Source organism: Geospiza fortis, unplaced genomic scaffold (genome assembly GCF_000277835.1).
Source record: "Geospiza fortis unplaced genomic scaffold, GeoFor_1.0 scaffold221, whole genome shotgun sequence".
Taxonomy (NCBI): Eukaryota; Metazoa; Chordata; class Aves; order Passeriformes; family Thraupidae; genus Geospiza; species Geospiza fortis.
In genome coordinates, this window is record NW_005054395.1 from 2,808,572 (window position 1) to 2,830,822 (window position 22,251).

A 22,251-nucleotide genomic window follows, 5' to 3' on the forward strand; every position below is an offset into this window, starting at 1 on the left:
CAGCAGGAACTAATTAACAACCTAGACAGGATGCAGAGCAGGGATGTTGAGGAATTCAGCTGGAGGAGTTCAACACCTACAGAGCAATTCCTCTGAAAAAGATGCAGACAAAGGCTCAAACCAAAAAGTCAATCATTGATTATTTCTCCTGCTGTTCCTAAACCTCCTGGACATTTCATTCACCTCCTTTCCCAAAGCTAAAGGCAGTGAGTGATGTTGTGCTTGGGAGCACCAAGAACTGCAAATTCTTACAAAGGTTTTGTCAGTAAGTATTTTAGAAGCAATGGCATTCTAGAAGAATATTTTTGCATTTTGTAATATGTCCATGAACTGGCAATTGCTAATTTCCTTTTCAGTTAAACACACACAAAAGGCACCTGAAATGTCATTTTGGCTCAGTCCATAAGGTATTTTTTATGTAAAAAAAAAAAAAAAAGCAGCTTGCTTTCAGGACAATTGTCATTTTTATTTAAAGCAAGCCTGGAAGTGCTGACAAGCCTCAACCACAACAACAGCACTGCAATTGTTTTATACATAACAAAGTTATAATAAACATTCCTCTTGTTGTCCAGAAACCTACTTAATTGGGGGATGGAAATGTTTTATTTATAAACACAATAGAAATGCCTTTTGCCAAGTACACTCACACCTAAAAGAGCCTGTGGAGAAAACCTGTAAAATATTTGTTACAAGTTTATCACATTCACCTCTCAGACAAGACCATTTCAAATAAAACTGTGAACTAAAAGAATCCTTGTTTGTATAATCACTTTACAGTGATTTGCTTCCACAATGACTTGTGATAAACGCTTTTGTCCCTAAAAGGATTAAAAACCAACTGAATCATGAGGAAATAAGCACATGTTATTTGTCAAATTATGTGCATTATTGCAGAAAGTTTAAGCCATATTTAAGAGCCTTGCTGCAAAGCGGCCCAGAATAAAGCAAATATTAAATTTTGTCACTCGGATGATTTTTAAATTAATTCCCTCTCATGGTAGAATTACTTTTAGAAGCTGCATCACCATCTCTGAAACGCCTCATTACTAAGTGAAACCACCTTCTGCTAATGACAGTACCTTGGACAAATTTCCCCCACCCACGTTGACAGGAAGCTCTTTGAAAAGTTAAGCCACAATTAAGCATCACTTGGGATCTATTCTGATCCTTTCTAACTGAATTTTATCAAACTTCTCCTTTTCAATGCATTTTACAGGCTTTGACAGGAGAATATGGAGGTATTTGGATTTAGAGAGAACAAAGCTACAGAGAAATAATGTCAGCAAGGGAGTTTGCTGGGTCTGGAAGCTGTGAAAATTCAGTGATGGTCTGATTTTCTCTATGCAAAGGAGATGTTCTAAGAAACCTCCAACTTTGTCCTGCTTCGACTTTGCCCCCAGATTCAATTCCATTTCACAACACCAAACAGGCAGCAATAAAAGCTGTGTGTGCCCTGTTCTGGTTTCATGGAGTGTGTTCTGGAATTCCAGGCTCGGGATGGGTCTGTGGGGGTGTGGGTGTGCACATCTGGGTGTGCACAGCCACAGGTTATGCACAAATCCCAGAGAAACGCTTCCAAGGAAAGGAACTGCCACCCTCTCCTTCCATCCTTCTTTTCTCTGCCTCCTTCCCATCTTGGTAACCTTAAGCTTACAGAATGTGAGAACTATCTCTTTTTATTTTAAAACTCACTGGGAGTAGTATTTGGGATTGAATCCCAGTTGCCGTTGTTTATTCAATACTCTCAAATGCAGGAAACAACTCCTCAGCTGATGGAGGTTTAGTGTATCTCTCATGCTCTGAAAATGACGGGTAACTTCCTGAGCAGCAACTCATCCTGCTGGGCTGCTTCTGACAAGGAAAACTGATAATGCAGTGATTTTCTAATTAAAATTCCCAAGTTTTTAAAGCTGTTTCTACAGATTTATTTTTATGAGCACAACTTCATAGAGTTTCTCAATCCCAAGCCATGCTGTATGAAATCCTCCCACTTCTGGAAGGAAATTCTCCATCAGCAGCTTTAATGCCCAAAGATCTGACCAAGGTACACAAGCTCAGAGTGTGTATCACACATTTATACAACCTGAAACACTCCAAAATGAGCTGTTTACCTGTAACTTCCAGTTTGTCACCAGTGACTTCAGCCTTCAGATAAATCCTTCCTCTCTTCTCTGTGTGGTCCATGCCACAGAGGCTTGGGACGTTTATCACACATTGCTTGTGAACGTTCATGTCACAGGCTGTGGACATAAAAATGGTTCAGACCATCCATGTGAAGCTAAAAAATTAGTGAAAATTTAATAAAAGTGAAAATTAAGACTAAATGCTTAATTATTGGCAAGACTTTCAGATTACAGCTGCCTGGTTTTCAACCAAAGGCCATGGCTGGTTTCCATCTTGCAATACTTTCTGTAGAGGGTTAATACAACAGAAAATAAAATCATCTACTTCAGAAAGATAAACATATCATTAATGAAGTGCAAGGGGGGGAAAAATGAAAATGGAATAAAGGCTTGCTAGGAATATGACTAAGAAAACAGAGTATTCACGTCAGCAGTGAAGGAAGGCAGGTTTAATTGATTATTAGGTTTTGATAGTGGGAGTCTTCCAAGACAAATTAAACATAAGGAAAACACCAGAGCTTGACTACAAACTGAACTGAAATTCCACTCTTTGAGAGTGTATTCACCCAGACAGTCCAAAGAGAGGCTTTCTCAAAATTGCCATGACAAAGGCTCTTCAGCCACATCAAACTGAGTACACCATGTTCTCAGCAGAAGAGGTGATTTTAATTACTAAGTTATTATAGTCCTGAAATATCCACTTGAAATATACCAGCACTATAAATAGCTGACATTTGAAATTGTATTTTCCAGAGAAATGAAGTAAGAAGCTGTTATCCAGGGCTTCCACTCCCTTTCTAGAGCAGCCCTTTGGCAGCAGAAGGAAACTTCACTCACTGTCACATTTCATCCCCTGGTGCAGGAGCCCGTAGAGCAGGGACCCACAATGGTCACAGAAGGTGGGGCTCCCATAGGTGTGGATCTTGAACTTGTGCTTGCTTCTGGGATCCTGCAGGGAAAACAAACACAGATTCTGAGTCCTGAAAGATAAACTGACACACGTTTAATTTATTACTTCAAGTACCAAAAGCTTTCCAGCTATGCAAATTATGCTGCAGGAAAATATGCTTCAGTGTGTAGCTTGTCCTCAGTGGTACCTGCATTGGCACATTGCCTCAGTTCCTAATTCTCCTTTTTATGGTGCTGTAAGAAAAAATGTGTCAGCTCAGGCTTGTTCCCATGATTTATGGACATTCAAATTCATTTACTGACTGCTCACATACATAAAGTCTAATGGCAGTGTTCAGTCTGTGGCCGAAGACTCACAGACTAATTACAGAGTGTTATTGTCACTGTTCTGAAATGTGACACAAAATACAGCAGGAGAACTGGGAAGAAACGGTTCATGGGCTAATCTGGAACACAGTCCAACGACTGTAAAATCAGGATTTTACAGATGGGATCATCTTGAAATGCTGCAACTTTATAATCCCTATTGTTGTGAATGAGAGGGAACGAATTCTAACTTGGCACATGGTAAATATTTTACAGAGATTGCTGCTCCCATCTGATTTTTGAGCAGAGAAACTTAAAAGAGTGAGGAGATTTTAAGGCCGCCAACAGCTTGGAAATGTTTCCTAATTTAGGCCCAGTGAAAGGGAATACACCCAAATCACTTAAACACTTGACACATCCAAAGGCATCTGCTGTTTCTGTAGGAGTAAGGGTCCCCTCTGGAAAACCAGGAACTTTAATTTCAGAGGAAGAAACCACATCTTCCATATGTTCACCCATGCCAGGCTCATTGCAGAGCTCCAGATGTGCAATGCCAGAACAAACGTGGGGATGGCCCTGTCCTGTGCACACCCTCCTTAACCTCACATCCTTTATGATCCCTTCCTGCTCCAGCTGCACTTTAGTCAGAACTATCCCTGCACAGCCTAGGGCAGAAACTGGGGGGAGCAATGACTCTTCATTAAAAACCACACTGGCATTTGAAATCCATCCTTGCTAACACTCTTTTCAGAAAGATCTTGGAAATCATGGAATGCCGGGTCTGAAACATCCTCAATGAAAACACAGCTGCAAAACAATTAATTCAAATGTTTCCCTTCTGTCCACATTTTTTATTATACCTTTGTACTGAGTAAGAACGGCTAAACTGACTTGTAAATATACTGATTTTTAAAATCTACCTGCCTATCAAACTTTCTAAAAAATCAAAAGGGGAGCCCAGCATGTCAGTCAAAAGGGAAAACCTGCTGACTCTTTCCTCAAAATGAAAAGATCTCTCTAGTATAAGTGCTTTCTGAAGAAATTTGGGAGCTTTGATTAGTAATTCTCACAAAAATATGGCTATGAGAAGGCAAAATTTGCCTTCAAATTTTACTATTTTACCATATTACCCTTTGTGAAGGTTTTTGGTAGCATTCTTCATGTGAATTCATTTTGGTATTGATTCTGAGTTTTGCAGTTAATCTATAACCACTTTTCATTGTATGCAAGGAAATCACAGAACACCCAGGATAACAAGTAAAGACTTTACATTACAAATTGAAATTGAAACTATTTCAGTAATTCTGCTCGTTGTAACAGCCTGAGACACGAAATGCAAACTGCTACCAACTGTATTTATTTTGTAAACACAGTGAACCTCGGTGGAGTGACAGCCAGGGCTCCAGAGAACATCTGTTTCATTATTTATTAAAGGCTCAGCAGCAGGCCTGGTGGCTCAGGGTCATGGGAACGTGGCTGTGCAGAAGGGCTCTCTGGTGGCTCACTGACTATGTGCCTTCCAAACAATTTAAACCACAGTTGGGAAGTTAATTCTTCCCTAAATTGGTTTGTTTAGATGACAGAAGGCGACTTGTTGCCTTATAAATAGCTCCACTTAAACATGACTCTGGTAAGACATCTGTGGCTGAGAAGGACAAAAGGCACAGTTCCTAAGAATGACACTGAATAAACAGAGTTTTAAAGTTGTGTTTGACATCTGGCACAAGTGGTATTTATGAGTATAAAGTAATGGTATAGAGGGGAAGGAAATTATTACATTCACTGTCTACTAAATACATTGAACCTGTGTATTAGACTGAAATTATGTAACACTACCAAATAATTTCATTCCAAGCTATGGGAAATTATTGCAGTCAATGTCTACTAAATACATTGAACCTGCATATTATACTGAAATTATGGACCACTGCCAAATTATTTCACTCCAAACAACGGAATGTGCCTGTAATTAAGTTAAGCAGGGGTGTGTGTGGCTTACAAATGTTGTGACATGTAAGGACAATGTTCTGCACTCACTGAGAACCAGCACGGGGCTGGGCTGCTTTTCAGTGCCTGACTACAAAGCTCTGTGTGGCTACAAAATCCCAGGAAAAGCATTCTTATAAAACAACAAAAACCAGCCACATAAACAAATAAATCAATTAAGTTGGACCAAACTTTGGAGTTGGCCCTGCAGGACTCAATGTATATAATTTCAATCAGTGTTTGCTTTCTATACTGCATCTTAGTTTTCTATCCTTGTTTGAAAATTCCTCTGTGGGGCCTTTCAAATCAACAATCTTGATATGAATTAGATTTTTTAAGGAGAAGCAAAATGTTCTGACTATTATTAGCTATTATTATTCTATATGCACATACAAAGTCCTTCGTAACAAGAAGAGGACAATGGAAAATAGTACCAAAACTACTCCTGAACTGGAAACTTTGTAGGAAATCTCTCTTTAAAGATCCCTTTAATAGAATGTCCTAAAAAACATGTAAAGCCTGCCACATAAGAGAGTACACTCCTCATCAGTGTTTTATCCTATTTTCTGCTTCAATCCCATGTTTTTTGGGTTTTGGTTTTTTTTTGGTAACTTGAAGTCCAGAAAGTATTCTTATTTAGGAAGCAAGTCCAAGACCATCTAGAGAAAGCCAAGAGATCACTATCCACCCATCACAGATGACAAAATTTTTCATTTTATTTCCATATTTATGAGGATTTCTCATGCACTCAGAACTACCCTTGAATCTATACCTCATATTTAATTATAAGCAATCATATTAATAATAATTACTACATTGCCAGCTGTAATTACTTCTATTAACAGCAATTATTTTATCAGTTGTTAATACAGGTTCATACTTCCCAGTGTTAAATAAGCATTAATGAACTTATCTGCATCATAGAGGAAATCATGTTGTCCCTAGCATTTCTTTGGCTAAAAGCAAACTATGGAGCTAAAGGAAAGCTCCTGTAAATTTTCTTCAAATATCCCTTTTTCATCAATGTAAACTTTCAATAATTCCCAAAGCAGAGCTGGCAGCCCCATTTTGTAGTAAACACAGGGAGCCAAGCCAGGATCTGACAGATGAACTGCCAAATAATGGCTGCTATTTGCAAGAGAATTGAACTTTGCATTAAACTTGGCATAGATTAATTGTGAAACTCTAACGGGAAAACCTACTTCTGTTTCCAAAATCCATCAAAGTTCTGAGGGGGGGAAGTGGCATTGGGAAAGCAATGGGGAAGGACTTGTTCAGCACTGATGGATGATGTGCTCTATTAAACTTTGTGTTATTTTCCTGCTAAAAAGTGAATTCTCCAGTCCTCCATTTTTGTAAGTACAACTTAATGCAATACAGTGTAATTAAATGGGATAAAAACTTCTGGGCAATTGACATCACAGACATTTAGATATTTTTCTTTGAAAAACCTTTGAACTGGCAAAAATTGAGCTCTGCAATTGTATGCTTTCTAATAGACTGGGGCTTCAGAGCCTGCAATGACACACATGGCTGTAGCATCCCTATAAAGATGAACCAGGCATCTACACCCCACACAGCTCTGCAAAAATCAGAATATTATCCATTAGTCTCAAAGCTGAGATGTGATTACAGAGGGAGGGATCCACCAGGAGAGGGTTGCACACACTGCGCCAGGTGGAACGACTGAAAAACCCACAAGTGGAGCAGAAACAAAATAAATAATGAGTTTGCAGAATTGACTGGTCCAGAGAGCTCAGAGGGGTTCAGCCAGGAATCCTGCCACACTCCAGCAGAGGGAAGCAGAAGAACACAGAGGCATCTCCCCAAACCCCACACATATTTCCATCTATCTACTGCCCCGAGAACCATCCTGCCCCCCTGCCACCATCCCTGCCTTCTCCCTTTGTTTAACAAATGAGCCCATTTCCTTTATTGAACAGCAGTGGGAAGCACCCCCCTGTGAGGAATCATTCCATGGTTTCTGTGCCTCTGAGGCGGGGGTGTGCAATAATTGAAAGTGCATGGTTAACCAGCAGCACATGTCACACTGTGCCTTACACAGCTCAGGAGCATTGCAGCTCAGAATTCTGCCGAAAAGCTCCCTTCTGAGCAGGATTTTATTCCCCCTGATAGCAACACTGAACCTGCTATAATTCTGCAGGCATTAAATCACCACATTGCCTTTCATTTGAAAACAGACAAACCTCACTCTGTGCAATGGTGCAGCACTGGAGGTTTTATATCAGATTTTTTATTACTTGGGAGCTCTTCTCATGGGATGCAGCTTGGCTGTGCCAACAGCTGTGTCAGCAGGGCCAAGGATCCACCCTGCCCTGGGCTGATCCCAGCATGGGCAGCAGGGAGGGGGCTCTGCCCTCTGCCCTCAGGTCAGAGCCCACCTGCACAGCTGCCCCAGCACAGGGAGGAGCTGGAGCTGCTGGAGAGAGCCCAGAGGAGGCTCCAGGATGATCCCAGGGCTGGGAGAGCTGGGGGGGGGCTCACCTGGAGAGGAGAAGGCTCCAGGGAAACCTCAGAGCCCCTTCCAGGGCTAAAGGGGCTCCAGGAGAGCTGGAGAGGGACTGGGGACAGGGATGGAGGGACAGGACACAGGGAATGGCTCCCACTGCCAAAGGGCAGGGCTGGATGAAATATTGGGAAGGAATTCATGACTGTGAGGGTGGGCAGGCCCTGGCACAGGTGCCCAGAGCAGCTGGGGCTGCCCCTGCATCCCGGCAGTGCCCAAGGCCAGGCTGGGGCTTGGAGCAGCCTGGGACAGTGGAAGTGTCCCTGCCCATGGTAGGGGTGGCACTGGATGGGCTTTAAGGTCTCTTCCCATTCAATTCTACGATTCTGTGCTATGAATTTAATGGGACTGGTCCAGGTCCTTGATATGCAGGGGATGGACTTGATGCCTTTTTAGTACAGGAGAGCTGGGACTAGAGCAGTGAGGGTACAGCAGCAGTGGGGGACAAGCTCAGGTTCTTTGTGATGTGGTATTTTATTCCTGCTAGCTGGATATTGGCTGTTTCTCTTTTTGTATCTCATTATGATCAACATTTGGGGTGGCACTGGATGGGCTTTAAAGTCCCCTCCAACCCAAACCATTCTATGACTTTCTGACCTGTCAGTGCCAGAGCCTGGGCTGGTGATTGAGGTGTGAGGAAAAAGGACTATTTTTAGTTACAATGCCAACACATGAATGTTAACATGGTGTTAGGCAGGAGATAAGATTAACTTATTAAAAATTGCCTATGGTTGGTGAAAGGATTTTTTTTGCCTACCTGAACACCTATTTTTGTGATCATGAAGAAGCAGGAAACGCAAAAGTGCAAGTGTAAAAACATTTCTGGAGAAACAGAGAATTGTATTTTTCATTACAAAAAAGCCTTAAAGGAGTTCTGCAGATGAGTTGTGAGGTCCTCAGGTTGTATCAGGGCCTACTACAACAAAGAACAATTTTGTGTAAAGAAATGCAAATGTACCCAAATTTCCATACTGTATTTCCATAACAGAACCACAAGATTATTCTTCATCCCCAGTCAAAATTTCATATATATATATATGTAGTTACTAATTTAAAAGGTGTACAGGAAAAAGAAGCTTAACATTTTCAAACTACTTCACTTAGAGAAAAGAAAAAAATAATTCCTGAGTATCAGTAGCACAAATTGTGGCACGTTTGTGTTTCTACTGAAAACAGGGGCGACAATATATTCCATATATGCAAAACAATTTACAAATGGTTACAAGAGATAGGAGGTCACTGTTCCTCTTTACCAAGGGAAGAGCCCAGAAGGACTGGCAGGTGTTTTCCCCATTTTAAAACACAGCCTTTAACCATTCCCTGCTGTGACAGCACCACTGAATCCCACATCTTTCTTTGTCCCCCCTCCCAATGTCTTCAGCAGCACGGATGTGCTGCAGCAGATCGATGAAACCACTGCAATTTGTACCGCACATATTTCCCTTAAAACAGCTCCAACTTCCCCAAGCGAATACCAAGTTAATAAAACCTACTTGAGAATATATTTGAGTGTGGTTTGCTCTGTACAGAGCCAAATCCTACATTCAGCCCACGCTGTCCTCAGGCAAGATTTCCCTCAGTTCTGGAGGTCTCCAGTTTTTCTAAACACCTTCCAAGCAGTGACTACAATATCCAGGATCCTGCTCAGATACCACACCTGAGACATTTTCCTCTGTTTGCTATTTGTTTTTGCACTGAGAAAACAAAAATATTGATTGGTGATTTGCTCTGCATGTTAATTTAAGAAAACAGCTTCAGCTTTGAAGCTGCAAGAGCCAAGGAGCCAGATGTGTCTACTGGAAATAACTTCCAGGGTTTAAAATATGGTTTCTGTCATCAGAGTTCAGGAGCAAGGAAGAGGAAAAAGTTCCTGTTTAACTGCTCACTAGGTTTGTTCTTCCCTGGCTGAGTGAGACTGGGAGCAAAGAGAATCTGTGACTCTTGGGAATGATTAAGATCATACAAATTTTTAATACGGAATGTAAAAATGCTTAAAGCTTCTTCGGTATTTCCCCTCTCAGAGCTGCAGTGCAGAAAAGTTTTAGTGCTTTCAGAAAAGTGAAATAAAAGATCAGACCTCAAAATCAGACTTTTACTGCCTCGAAATCAAAAATATCCCAGAAGGGCTGAGGCTGGCTGGGATCTCTCAGACCCCTGAGGTCAACCTGGGCTCAAAGTGGGGCAAATCAGCAGGGTTGGGTTCATGGGGTTTCTCCTCCCCAGAGCTCCAAATCCACCTGCCAAGCACCCAAATAAATTTCTTCCAGGCTGACACACCAAGAGCTCCTTCCTGCAGCGGAGGAGGACAGGAATGGCATGAGTGTGCTTTCCTCCTTGGTGAGGAATTACACCCAGGCTCTTTCCAGGAATCTTCCTCCAGGCAGAATGTGAAGATCAGAGTGACTCAAAGGAATAACTTGGAGGAAGAATTCATTCATTCATTCAATCCACTGACACCTGCAGGATGGGAAACCTGAACATCCAGGGAGGTGTTCAGAGCATAAATAGAGTTGTATTCAACTCTACCCTAACAGTGTAAGGTACTGGTAGGGTAGGGAAATAAAGACTAAGCAAAAATAGCAAAAATACAGATTATTTAGCCTTTGCAAACCCTGCTGTGCCTCAGCACCTGAAAGCAGCTGCAGCACAGCAAGTTCAAAATCCAGCCATTCCTCCTGGCCTCGAGGGTTGGGATGACATTCAGAAATGAAGAATGATTCTCAAGTGCTGGAGAAGAAAAGTCTTTCATGATTATACATGACACCCCAGCAAAAAATGACAACAAAAAGCTCTTTTCCTCTTTTGTTAATAAGACCACTTTTATTCTTTACTACTCTAAAGAGAATTAAGAAAGTACACAAACAGAAAAAAACTGTCTTTAAAGAAAATTGAAATTTTTCAATCAACTGTCTCTTCTCTGTAATTGTACAGAACGGCACAACGTGAGTAGAGTTCAAAATGATTCAAAGGCAGAATTTTCAGTCCCCTCCTGGAATTCACACAAAATTATTATTTTTAATTAAAAGAAACAGGTGGTCATTCAATCAACTGATTTTGATTGCTGCCTTTTGTTCATGTTCTTCTTGTATAGAATAGAACTGATTGAGTTGGCAAAGGGAGAAAGATCTGCATGACTCTACTCCCAGGGATTTGTAATTTCCTAATTACTAGAAAGACACATAAATCCAGAAGGGACTCGGTGTTTACTGGCTATTTTTTCTTCATTCCTTTTTAATGAAGAAACTGCAGTATAATTACAGAAAGTGCACAAACAAAAGCTCCTGTTAGAAAACTATTCATGACTAGGAGAAAGGGAGAGAGTTTGTTTCAGATACAACTCTCCATTGTGTTACTGTGTACAAATCATTTCAACCAAGATGAAATCCAGGGATCTGGATTCAAAAGGAATTCTAGAAAGCTAGAGACAGTCTGTCTATGTCTTACACCCCCTCATTTACTGGCTTTACAATTTTGTAATTTGTTAATTAATTTGTTGAACAGGTACACTTTTCAACACAGAGCACCCTTTACACCTTGAATACATGTTACAAAATACAGGTTAAACTGATCAAAAGCAAGAAGTAATTTTAATAAATTCCTGCCGTATAGAAGAGTATTGCTATTTCTCCATAGGTACAATATGGTCAATTGTCCAATATTCCAAATTACAGTGGATTGTAATTTGGAATATTGTATATACTTTTACATTTACATTTATATCCACTGTACATTTGGATTGTAATTCCAAATTACAATTTCTATGCTTTCCAATGGATCTGCAATGGGTGCAGTGATAAAGAACTTAACTATGTGACATCAGGCTGCATGAGAATTATTCTACATTAATATTTCTGTACAATAATTTCTCATCACTTCTTAAATATTTCAATATGTTTCAGTACAAGACCTTCCCAGCATTTCTTAAGTATTTCATTACTGGCCAACTTGCTCATGATAGAGATGATACAACTTTGTTTTTCCTCATTATCCTCAGCTGGAGATTATATCATCCATCTCTCATTCCCTTAAACAGAAAATGAAAGGTGATAAACGAAAACCACAAAAATCACCTGCAATGCCCCATTTCTGTGCCCAAGTGGTGACTCTGAGAGCAGAGGCATCGGGTCAAACAATCCAACCCCTGCTGGAGCTGGAACGCTGTTCCTACAGGGAATTGTATGCATATTGATCCAAGAATTCCAGGGGAAATGGGCCTGGCTCCAGCCACCCTTTAGGAAGCAATCCCAGCCCTAAATGAAGTTCACTGCTGGCAAATTAAAGCTTCAGAAGGAGCCTTGTGACCCCAAACTTCCTGACCGCAGCCAACAGCAAAACTGAACGAAACTCCAGCTTTTATTTATAAAGCCAAACATGCCCTCAGCTACTCCTCTCTAAGGTGGTTTGAATGAAGGCTTTTACAACTATGAAGTGATAGATTCCAGCCCAAAATCCTGAAATTATTTGCCAAAAAAACCCCAGAGCACAGCAGGAGCGGCGCTGGGAGCAGCTCGCTGAGCCGCTGCCTCTGAGCTGATTCTGTATGCAAGGCCCTGAATAATAACTGGTTCACATTTCCCACTCCTCCTCCGTTTTCCCCTCTAAAATGCTGAAGAACCCACCAATTTATAAAGGCACACCTTACTTGTTCTCACTAAACCCTTACCCACCTATTTACATCGCTCCTTCTTTTCTTCCCACCTCCCACAGCAGCAGCTGCACGCTCCAGGAGATCTCCAAGGAAAAACATTTTTGTGTCTGGGTGCATTGCTACCAAACAGCATCCATACACACGCCAACATGTGCTCCAAAAGCTGGAGCTAACCCCACTAACTGCTGTACAGTTTTGTTTGTGGGAACTGAGTGCTGCAGGAGGGTGCTCCCTGCACAGTGAGCAGGAAAGCCAAGGAGAAGTTGGTCTGTCCCAGGGAATTACACAGAATCAGGGAACATCCCCTGAAACACTCCCCAGAGCTCTGCATCTCTCCTTTACCTCTACTGCAAGTTAAGAACTGGCACATTGATTGTTTTTTTTCTGGACATGCTCCACTGGAATCCTGCATTGATGTTTCAATCACACACAAGCTAATAAATACATTTTAAAATTTTCCTGCTCTTTACAAAATGACCCATCTGTTCATTCTGGTACAATGGTACACAGTGCTGAACTGAACAAAAAAAAAATAAAAGCAGAAACAGTGATTTTTGAAAAGTCTGAGAAATTTTTGGTTCAGAATCAGTCAGAAGTTTACAACTCAACAGCTCCCTCACACAAGAACCTGGGGTGGCCTGCTGCTTTCCATTTGACAAACTTTATTAGACAGACATGAATCTGAAACACCCGAGCAAATTGCCTTCAAAGTTACTCACTGAATAATTCATTTTTTGCCTGATATTTTATACATTGGTTAAGCACCAAAATAAAGGCAAGAGGGAGGGTAAAATATGCATAATTTAAACCCCCATGTCTCTGTTCTGTTCTGCATCTCAGCTCTGTGTTTTCAGGGATATGGATGTTACCACCTATAAACCAAGCAGACATTTCACCACACAGGCAGAATTTTGTCCTCCAGAGACAAAAAATTCCATGAGAGATCTCTACCTACAAATCCCATCAATGACTGAAGGGTTTGATTCAAATGTGTTTATCTCCAAATGTCCAGCTCAGTGTGGAAAACACTGCTCTCAATAAATCATAGCCATGATCACACCATGGGAGATGCTCAGGCACAGAGTCCTTGGATGGTCTTTTCCATTGTATAACCACTCAAACACTATTTATTTCTGCATGGAACAGATGTTTTTCCATATGTCTAAATAACCCTTCTTCAGAAAAGTAACTCAAGCACATTAAATTTTGCAGACCAAGGAATATAGACATCAGACTCATTAGTATTTTTAGAACATTTGGGATCTTTTCTATAGGGAAGTCAGTATTTCTCTTTGTAAAAAGTCACTAATCCTACTCCTCTCTATAAAACATAAATAGGCAGCTAAGAGTGAATATGCAAGATGCTCTGACATGCTTTAGCACTCAGATCCTGACCTTACAATGGCAGAGATCCCAGCCAAGCTGTCTGGCCCATAACATTTTTCCATGCCAATGTAGCATTTGCTATTTATTAGTCAATTAAATTTTTTTTCCAGTCTCTCTGATTGAGACTGGAAAAAAAAAGAGTTCATGGTAGACAGTAAAACCCCTGAAAGAAGAACAGGCTTTTAACACAGGTTCCTGATCCACCAACATCTGGCAGCTCTGTTTGTGCTTTAAACCTAAGATTCGATGCCACTCTCAGGGAGAAAAGTGTTTCATTGAGGGCATGCTGAGATTAAAAATAAGAATTGACACAAATCTGTCCCTTGAGTCAAATTTGACCCTTTTGAGGTTTTCTAATCAAAAATCTGAACACAATAAGGGCTGTTTAATCACATCAGAGGAGTGCTGGGAGTCCTGGAAGAAGGATTTCCTCAGGGCTGCCATCACCGTGCTGCTTCCAAGGCTGGATGAGCCTGAACTGCTTCACAGCATCAGGAAAAGTCCTCACAGCATTTAGCAATGAATTATAATGAAATCTATAAATATTTAATGTCTGGCAATTAACTCTGCCCTCTTCAAAGAGAAAAAAAAAAGGAAATATAGAAAGGCCTCACCAAACCATTTAGTAACATGGCAAGATCCTCCCCCAGCTATTTCGAGTGTGCCCATCCCAAAACCAATCCATGGACACAAATTTCAGTACTAAGCATTTTTCCTTCTCCTTCTTTAATGAGAGTGTTTTTCTCAAGGCTGTTGATGGTAAAGGAGTTTCCCAGATTACACTGAAGGCTCTGGGTTTGGAAGGAAGCCTGCACAGGAACGTTTTGCTGGCACAGCGCTCCCAACAAAGGGAAGGCGAGTTTGGATTCCTACTTTTTATTTCTCAGAAATCACTTTGTGGGTAAGAACATCCCTCAGAGGAGCCTCTGATGATGAAGATCTGGCTGCAGAAAACACAGCAGTGTTCACCCACACTAGGGCAACATGAACCTTTATAAATATTTCATTTTTCTTGTTATTTGGAACATAAACTAAAAAAACACAGCCAAACTCTCCAAGAATCCTCATCTGTGACACTGACTGTAACAGTTCTTGATTTTGCAGGTCAAGTAAGACTCTTCAGCAGACATTCCTCATTCCTCCTCCTCCTCAGCCTGAGAGCTCCCGGTCAGTGCACATTTATGGTGTCCTCAATGCTGCCTGTCATCCATCACTGCTAAACTTCATCCTCTTGAGTCCTACTAGGTCTGTTTTATACAGAAAACATATATGCATGAGCAACAGACCAAAAACAAAAAAAACCAAAACAAGAGTGAAAAATGCATTAAAAGCCTTAATTTAATAAATAAATAGCTTTTTTTGTTCTCTTTAAAAAGGGGGAAAGTTGTGCCATTTTGGCTCCATCCTCATTTGACAAAATTCAGTCACCAAACACGTACTGGGAGTCCCTGCAATGACAACTGTAATTACAACTGTAATTAATTTGCCAACAAGAGGTTGGACACTTGTCTGCTAGTTCTAGCATCATTTATCACTTCCATTCAGCCTTTAGCTGGGAGCTCTGCAGGCTGATATTGCCACAGAGGAAATAAAAAATTGGGAAGATCTTACGTTCTATTCAGAAAAGGTATTCCAGAGCAATGTTTATCAGGATTACAGCAGGCACCCAGGAAAATTGCTTGCATGGATGGCAGCAGAGTAAGGGCATTATTCCTCATCTGCAAGCAGTGTAATTTTTAAAAGAAGAAGAAAAGAAACTGCTCTTCCTCTGTAATACCAATCTACAGATTAACAGAGGCTTTTTCTAGCACTGCCAGCTAAGCCTTTGTAAGGCTGCATGCAAAACAATTATTAAAATTAATCCCAGGTACAAATGGAATTGCATAATATTAATTGAGTGAAATAAAATGAAATAAATTTTGCTGAGAGTGCAAGTGTTTTGAGGAGCAAAGAAAACACCTCTGAAACCCAATTTTGCTAACAGTGGTCAGGTGCTGGGCCTGTAGGAGCACAGGAACATCACTGGTGGCAGTCAGGGCTCCCTCCTTCCTTCTCTGGTGGCCACTTTGGCAACAATCGGGACATCCACAGCCAATCAAGAAGCAGCTGGATGTGGTTTTTTAGTTGGAGATTAAACTAAATTTAAAATTCTGGGAGAAAAATGCTTCCATGACTGACTGCACTATGCGTCCAAGATAGAAAAACTTAAATGCAAAGCAAATATTAATGAATTAGCAGCCAGAAATTACAATTTCAGGAGTGCTTAAGAAAATTCACTTCATCCCAGAAAATGTGTCCTCACCATGAGGCAAACCCAAGGAAACAGTAATGTGTGCCCTCCAGATGAACTTTCACATTTCAGAGACAACAAATGGTTTCAGATAATACTTTTACAATGTGCATAATCTAAATTATTAGATGGCAACATAATGCAATTAGCATGACAAAGCTTAATACTGATATAAATCCTTCTGTTACAGCTTATATGGAGAATTTAATACTCAGGAAAAAAATCTGTTCATTGCTCCTCACTGGGCCTTTGATTTTTATAAAAATAAATTAATTGATGGGTTTTAAGTTTGCACGAAAAGCTTGATCTGTTGAAATAAACCAAAGATGTGCTGAATCAAGCAGATACAGTCTTTAACTGCATTTTACTCCCTGCGCTGCACAGGGATCAGAGGTTTTGCACAACAGAGCTACAACCATGGTGTAGAACTGCAGTCCCTCTGATCCAGGACTGACACATCTCCGATCAGAAGGGACAGGGGAAATCCATGAACTTCAGCAAGTGGAGAGGACAGAGCACACAAAGGTGCAGGACTAAGCCTCATGTGACTGCTGCATTTCCAGTCAGATTCAGGGCATCCCCATCAAATTCATGGAGTGCTTGTGCAAACAGAAAACAATACCTGGTACAAAGATTTGATTTTTTTTTAATTCAGATAAAATCAACGTCTCAACCTCTCTCCCACATTTTGGACATTCCTGTTCACTCAAGATCATACCTAAGTGTTAATGCTGCTTCAGTTTTTGTTAGAGCTCTCTCCACTGCCCTTTTCTGAGATTTATGGGCAGCTTTAATGCCATGAAACAGTGGCAGGGACAATGACAAAGCACTTCTCAGCTCCAGCACTCAGCCTTTGCAGGTGCCTTTGGAATCTGACACATTTTTGAAGCCAAAAGTGGTCCCTGACTCTGCACCTCCCACCTTTGGGATTAATTCCAGACAAATAATGTGGGACATGAGCTATGGAAGGGCAAACCTCAGCTCAGCCACGAGGCACAAATCATCCATTCCACAAACAGGGATTCTGCCCCACAAGTGAGGATTATTCTGCCTGCACTGCAGGGCTGGAGCTGCTGAGAATGAGCTGCTCAAGCATTTTCTGCAAATGAGCTGCTGAGGAAGGAAAGGCCACGCTCTGGAGATCCTCTGACTCCAAGAAGTTATCTGAGAATTTCAAACAGCCCTTCAAGACAAGGAGATAAATTTATCAGGTAGCAGAAACACCACCACCAACCCCCACTGATGCAGCATTTCTGCTGTCACCCAGAGCAGCAGCAATCCACATCTCAGGGTGCATTTGGGGCGACGTGAGAGTCGGACCCACCTTGATGTGGACTCGCTCCGACATGCAATCAAAGCCAAATCAAAGCCAATTCCCAGCCTAGACAGACTTTTCCTGCACCTCTGCCAATTATTATTGCTGTGCCTTAAGATTCTCCTCCAGCATTGCAACAGGCTTTGACTTAACATTAAACAACCTGCCCTGGGTTGTTGTGAGCAAGATGACAAAAGTCTAAACCACAAGAAATCCCACAGCTGATCGTGACCGACTGCATCTGGCACAGAAATCTATAAAAGTGCATTATTTAAGAAAAAGATAAATTGTAGCTCAGAAATAAGATCAGTTCAAGCTGAAACAAAAATGTAGTTTCATAAAAAATATCAGTTAGAAAAGTCAAATCAAATTTGCAGTAAAATGAAACATGGTTACAACATATAAAAAATAATTCTAGTGTTAAGTGTTTACAAAATCCTATTATCTCCCCTAAGATAAACACGGTTTTAAAAGTGGTTAAAACAAATGTGTCTCCATGAACCACTGTTACTTTTAGTCCCAAATTCACCAATTTGCTTTAAATTCATTCACTGCCTTCTCCCCTTGCCCACAGTTTCTGCCATTACCTTTGTGCCTGGCTTGTCAATCACAGGATCAGAGACTGGCACCTCTCTCCTTCCATTCATCACTTCCCCATTTCCCTTCAGCACTCAGCATCATTAATTTATCAAGTCTCATTCCTTTCAACTCCCACGGCTACTTCAAGTGTGACAGAGCATGGTCTTGTGCCATTATTTTTATTTTTTTACATATTTCCTGTCAGGCAAAACAAATGAGGCTACTCTGCAGCAAGAACACGACATCAAGAGAAAATCTGTTGCCAGAGCTTAATAGAAGTTTAAGTACATGAAGTATAAACACAGCTCTATGCTGTATTATTATTATTATTATTTTATTATTGTATTTATTATTGTTACTAATAGGGAAGCACCTAAAAGAACCACAGAATTTTCTCTATACAGGCAGGCACATTGTCATCTCTATATTATATGAACTATCTGTAAAGATCTATTAAAGCATTTAGACATGTTTTATTACCACAGCAACAACACTTTTTTCAAGAAGTTCTTCAGCAAAAGAGTAAATTTTGAGCCTGTCAACCAGCAAAATAAATTGTCCAACAGAAAGCAGCACCATCCAGTTCAGCACAATCCAGTTAACTTATTAGTCAGTGCCAGACACGGTGGAAATCTTCCCCACAGAGTGATCTGGGCAGCCTCAAAGGTCACAGCAAACCTGGTTTCTGACATGCCACATCAGATTCCCAGAGCAGAAGCTGCACCAGCATAGCCAGGTTTTTTTTTGAAGATTTTGCAGTCAACCATTGTTTTAGACCCTCAAAAATAAATTTCAAAAATGCAAAATAAAGGTATCCCAACCTTTTTTTTTTTAATCAATACAAAATAATTCCATTTGGAAGGCACTGAACTATTTTCCGGAGATTTGACATTATGCAACTGACAGTCCTCTATCAGCAAACCAGTCCATACCTAAGACTTAGAGAAAGAATTACAACAGGTTTGATCAAATATGACATTTATCTGTGCAACAGCCACCACTGAGCCACTTATTTACAGATAAATACACATGCCATGAGTCAGGTTTTCTCTTCCATATTATTTTTTTGTATGACACTGCATTATAGATAAGAAAGAAAAAACACCTTAAGTCTCACCCTGCAGAAAGAACAATTCCAAGTGCTCCATAAATAAAACTCAAGCAGTTCTCGTGATGGAGGGATATTAATTTGAAGTCCTACACCCCTGCTTTTTTTCCCCTATTATATATGACATTGTTCCATTATTGCACTTCATCTCCAGCAGGGCTTGGGCTGGGCCCCACAGTCTGCTGGTGATCCATAGGTTAATAAAATACAGACTTAAAACTGTACAAGTGACTTTATCCAAGCACTTGGCTGATCATTTTTCCTCTACCTACCAGCCCCTCTGTCAATACATTGACCATTTGTGTCTGACTTCTGCTCCTGATGCAGCTCAACGTTCTGACTGACTGAATAATTTCATTTTTCAGTCTGGCTTTAGTAGGTTTCAGCCCCAACACTTACAATCAGCACAGATATGCTCAAGTGTCTCTTAAAATATGCAACCTTGTGAGATTTAATTTTTTAATATGCCCTGGTTGAGAGGCCTCAGTTTAGAAAACAGGTTATCACTGAGTCAAGATTTGATTTTATAGAGAATCAGCAATCCACTTCTTGTAAAAGCACTGGTTCCCAACAAACACACAGAATATAATTAACATAACACAATTAAGCAGTTTTTCTGCCTGCCTCAAGATTGTACTAAACAAGTATATTAAACCCAACAGAAAAATGTTCTCATGTCTGATCAGTAAAGCAGGTAAACACTTTTTAAAATCAAAGCTTTCTCTGTTAAATAAAGAAATGTTGAATACATGGACTGAAATAAAGCCCAAAATACGAATGCTGAATATGAAGTAAGATTATATGTTTAAAACCTCCTCTGCAGAGAACTGTATTTACATAAACAGCAGGTTAACAAATGAAAAATGGCAAAAGCTGTGGATGAAAAACTCTACAGGAAACTATTAATTAGTCTGGTGCTGATGAAAAGGAAACAAAAATCCTTACCCTAAAGCTTCCTATAATGCTCCTTGATAAAACATGTATCTGTGCTCACATATTACCAGTTTACTTATCATGCCCACAGCATCATGAAATGGAGAGTTTAGAGTAAGGAGTCAATCCAATAAAATGGTGATTTATTTTGGAAATGCAGGGTTAAATGGCAATATTGATTTGAAACACAACTCCTCCATTCAGAGAGAGACATCTCTGTACAGTCCCTGAATGTGACAGGATTGTTTGGGGAAAATATGGCAAAGGAACAAGGAACAGAAATTAATTAGAGACAGTAAAACTGAAGCCGAAATTTGGAGATGTCACAGGACGTGGTATGGGAAGCGCAGGTCTGTAGGGATTGGATTGTCTCTGTAAATATATAAATATATAAATATATATATATGTATCTCCTTTCCAACCCAAACCATTCTACGATTCTGTAACATTTCTGAGGATGCTGGATCAGATTGGAACAATGATTATCCCAAGAACTCAGAACAAATTTAAAAAAACCACCACCACACCCCTGATCTCTGAAAATGAAGTTTTAACAATTGGAAAAAGAAACTTTTCCAGTGAATTGGTGGGTGCCACACAACTCTGAAATCAGTATGCTGACAAGGAGATACTCCCAGTTTTGGGGCCTTATGATTCCTGAAGCAGACATCTGCTTCCAGATCCCTGGGGTTCTGAATTATTTTTAAACTCTGAACAAAGAACACTTAGTACCACGTACTTCCACTTTCACAGCTGGGTTATTTTAAGAAGACAAAAAACTTATTGGAATATTTCTTTTTAAATTTTGCAATATTTTAGCTTGAAGTTATTAGTCTGTCCCTTGAGGATTCAGGACCTCCTAGAACACTGATTTTAAATTTTAAGTGTCTTTCAAAGATACAGGCTCCTCACACGGCCTTGATATAAATGCCTGAAATATCTCAGTGCAATAACCCAAATGGAGCCCTTGTTAAGGAAGGGCTTGGTTTCTTCTTGATTAGAGAATCACAAAATGTCCTGAGGTGAAAGGGCCCACAAGGATCACTGAGTCTCCAAAGGGAACAGCCCAAACAGGGATCAAACACAACCTTGGTGTTTCTGGCTCCAAGCAACTGAGATCATGTCAGACACCAGAAATCTTATTCTCCAAATCTCCAACTGGAAAATGTAATCCCCACAAACATTTCCTGAGGCTGAGAAGCAAAGATCTTCTATTTTCAGAGCTCTGTGAAAGCAGAGAGCTCTGCAGAGCAGGGGGTGTCGAGCCCATCTGAGGTCAGGAGAGAGGGAATTCTCTCCAGGTTCCTGTGGGATCCAGGCTGGACTCATTTCCTCTGTGCCTAATTACCAATTTGTAAAAGATCTGTGTGGAAAGGTCCTTCCCTTGCAGGGATGTGCTGAGTGGGGAGTTTGGGGGGTCAGGTTGAGCCTCAGGGATGCTCAGCACAAACCCAAACCCAGCTCCTGAGCCCTGGGGAAACATCAGGAGCACAAAGCAGCAGATGAAATCATTGCTGTGACATGGCTTGAGAGGAGAAGTCCAACCTGGAGGATGCACTGAGTCCCCTGACATGACACAGAAAGTTTCCTCCCGAAAACTAGAAACAAGAGGCAAACCTCAACAAAACCTGGCCTAATATTGAAAGCCTGCTCCTGCATTTGTTAATGATTCATTACTGACTTGATCATTGTTTCAAAGTTCTTAATGAGTTCAAACTCAATTTACTCATAGTAACACGGATCTTTAGTAAATTTACATCTTACATATTTACAATGGAATTAAATGTCCCTCCTTTGTTGCAGGATGACAAATTTTATAGCTGTCTCCAACTTCAAATTGCTAAACAGATGCTCAGTCAGCCTTCACTGAATCACCCAAATAGTCAGCAAAGATTATTGCTTGTCTTCTCTGCTGTTCTGTATCACAAACAAAATATTTTTTTCTTTTTCGCCTGTTTTTGTTGGTTTTTTTTTCAGAATAATACGATTTCTTTTAAAAGATTATTAAAATGAGTTTTAAAGAAAATTATGGAATATTATTGCACAGTCTCAGCATCTCAGGATATGATCACAGAGGATATTCCTGAAGCAGCAAGTTATGCAAGGTCAGGGCAGGGAATATCCCAAAGGAAAACCCAACT

The 22,251-nt window shown here is 40.5% G+C and overlaps 1 protein-coding gene across 1 annotated transcript in view; it reads right to left on the reverse strand.

The window, feature by feature from the left end:
• The window catches only part of PRKCA (protein kinase C alpha), an 83,932-nt gene that overhangs the window by 46,683 nt on the left and 14,998 nt on the right, over nt 1-22,251 (reverse strand). Inside the window, exons 2-3 of the mRNA XM_031060927.1 lie at nt 2,961-3,072; nt 2,112-2,240 (exon numbers count right to left, since the gene is read on the reverse strand). Coding sequence (XP_030916787.1) covers nt 2,112-2,240; nt 2,961-2,973 — 142 coding nt within the window. The 5' untranslated portion in view covers nt 2,974-3,072. The remainder of the gene's footprint in view (nt 1-2,111; nt 2,241-2,960; nt 3,073-22,251) is intronic.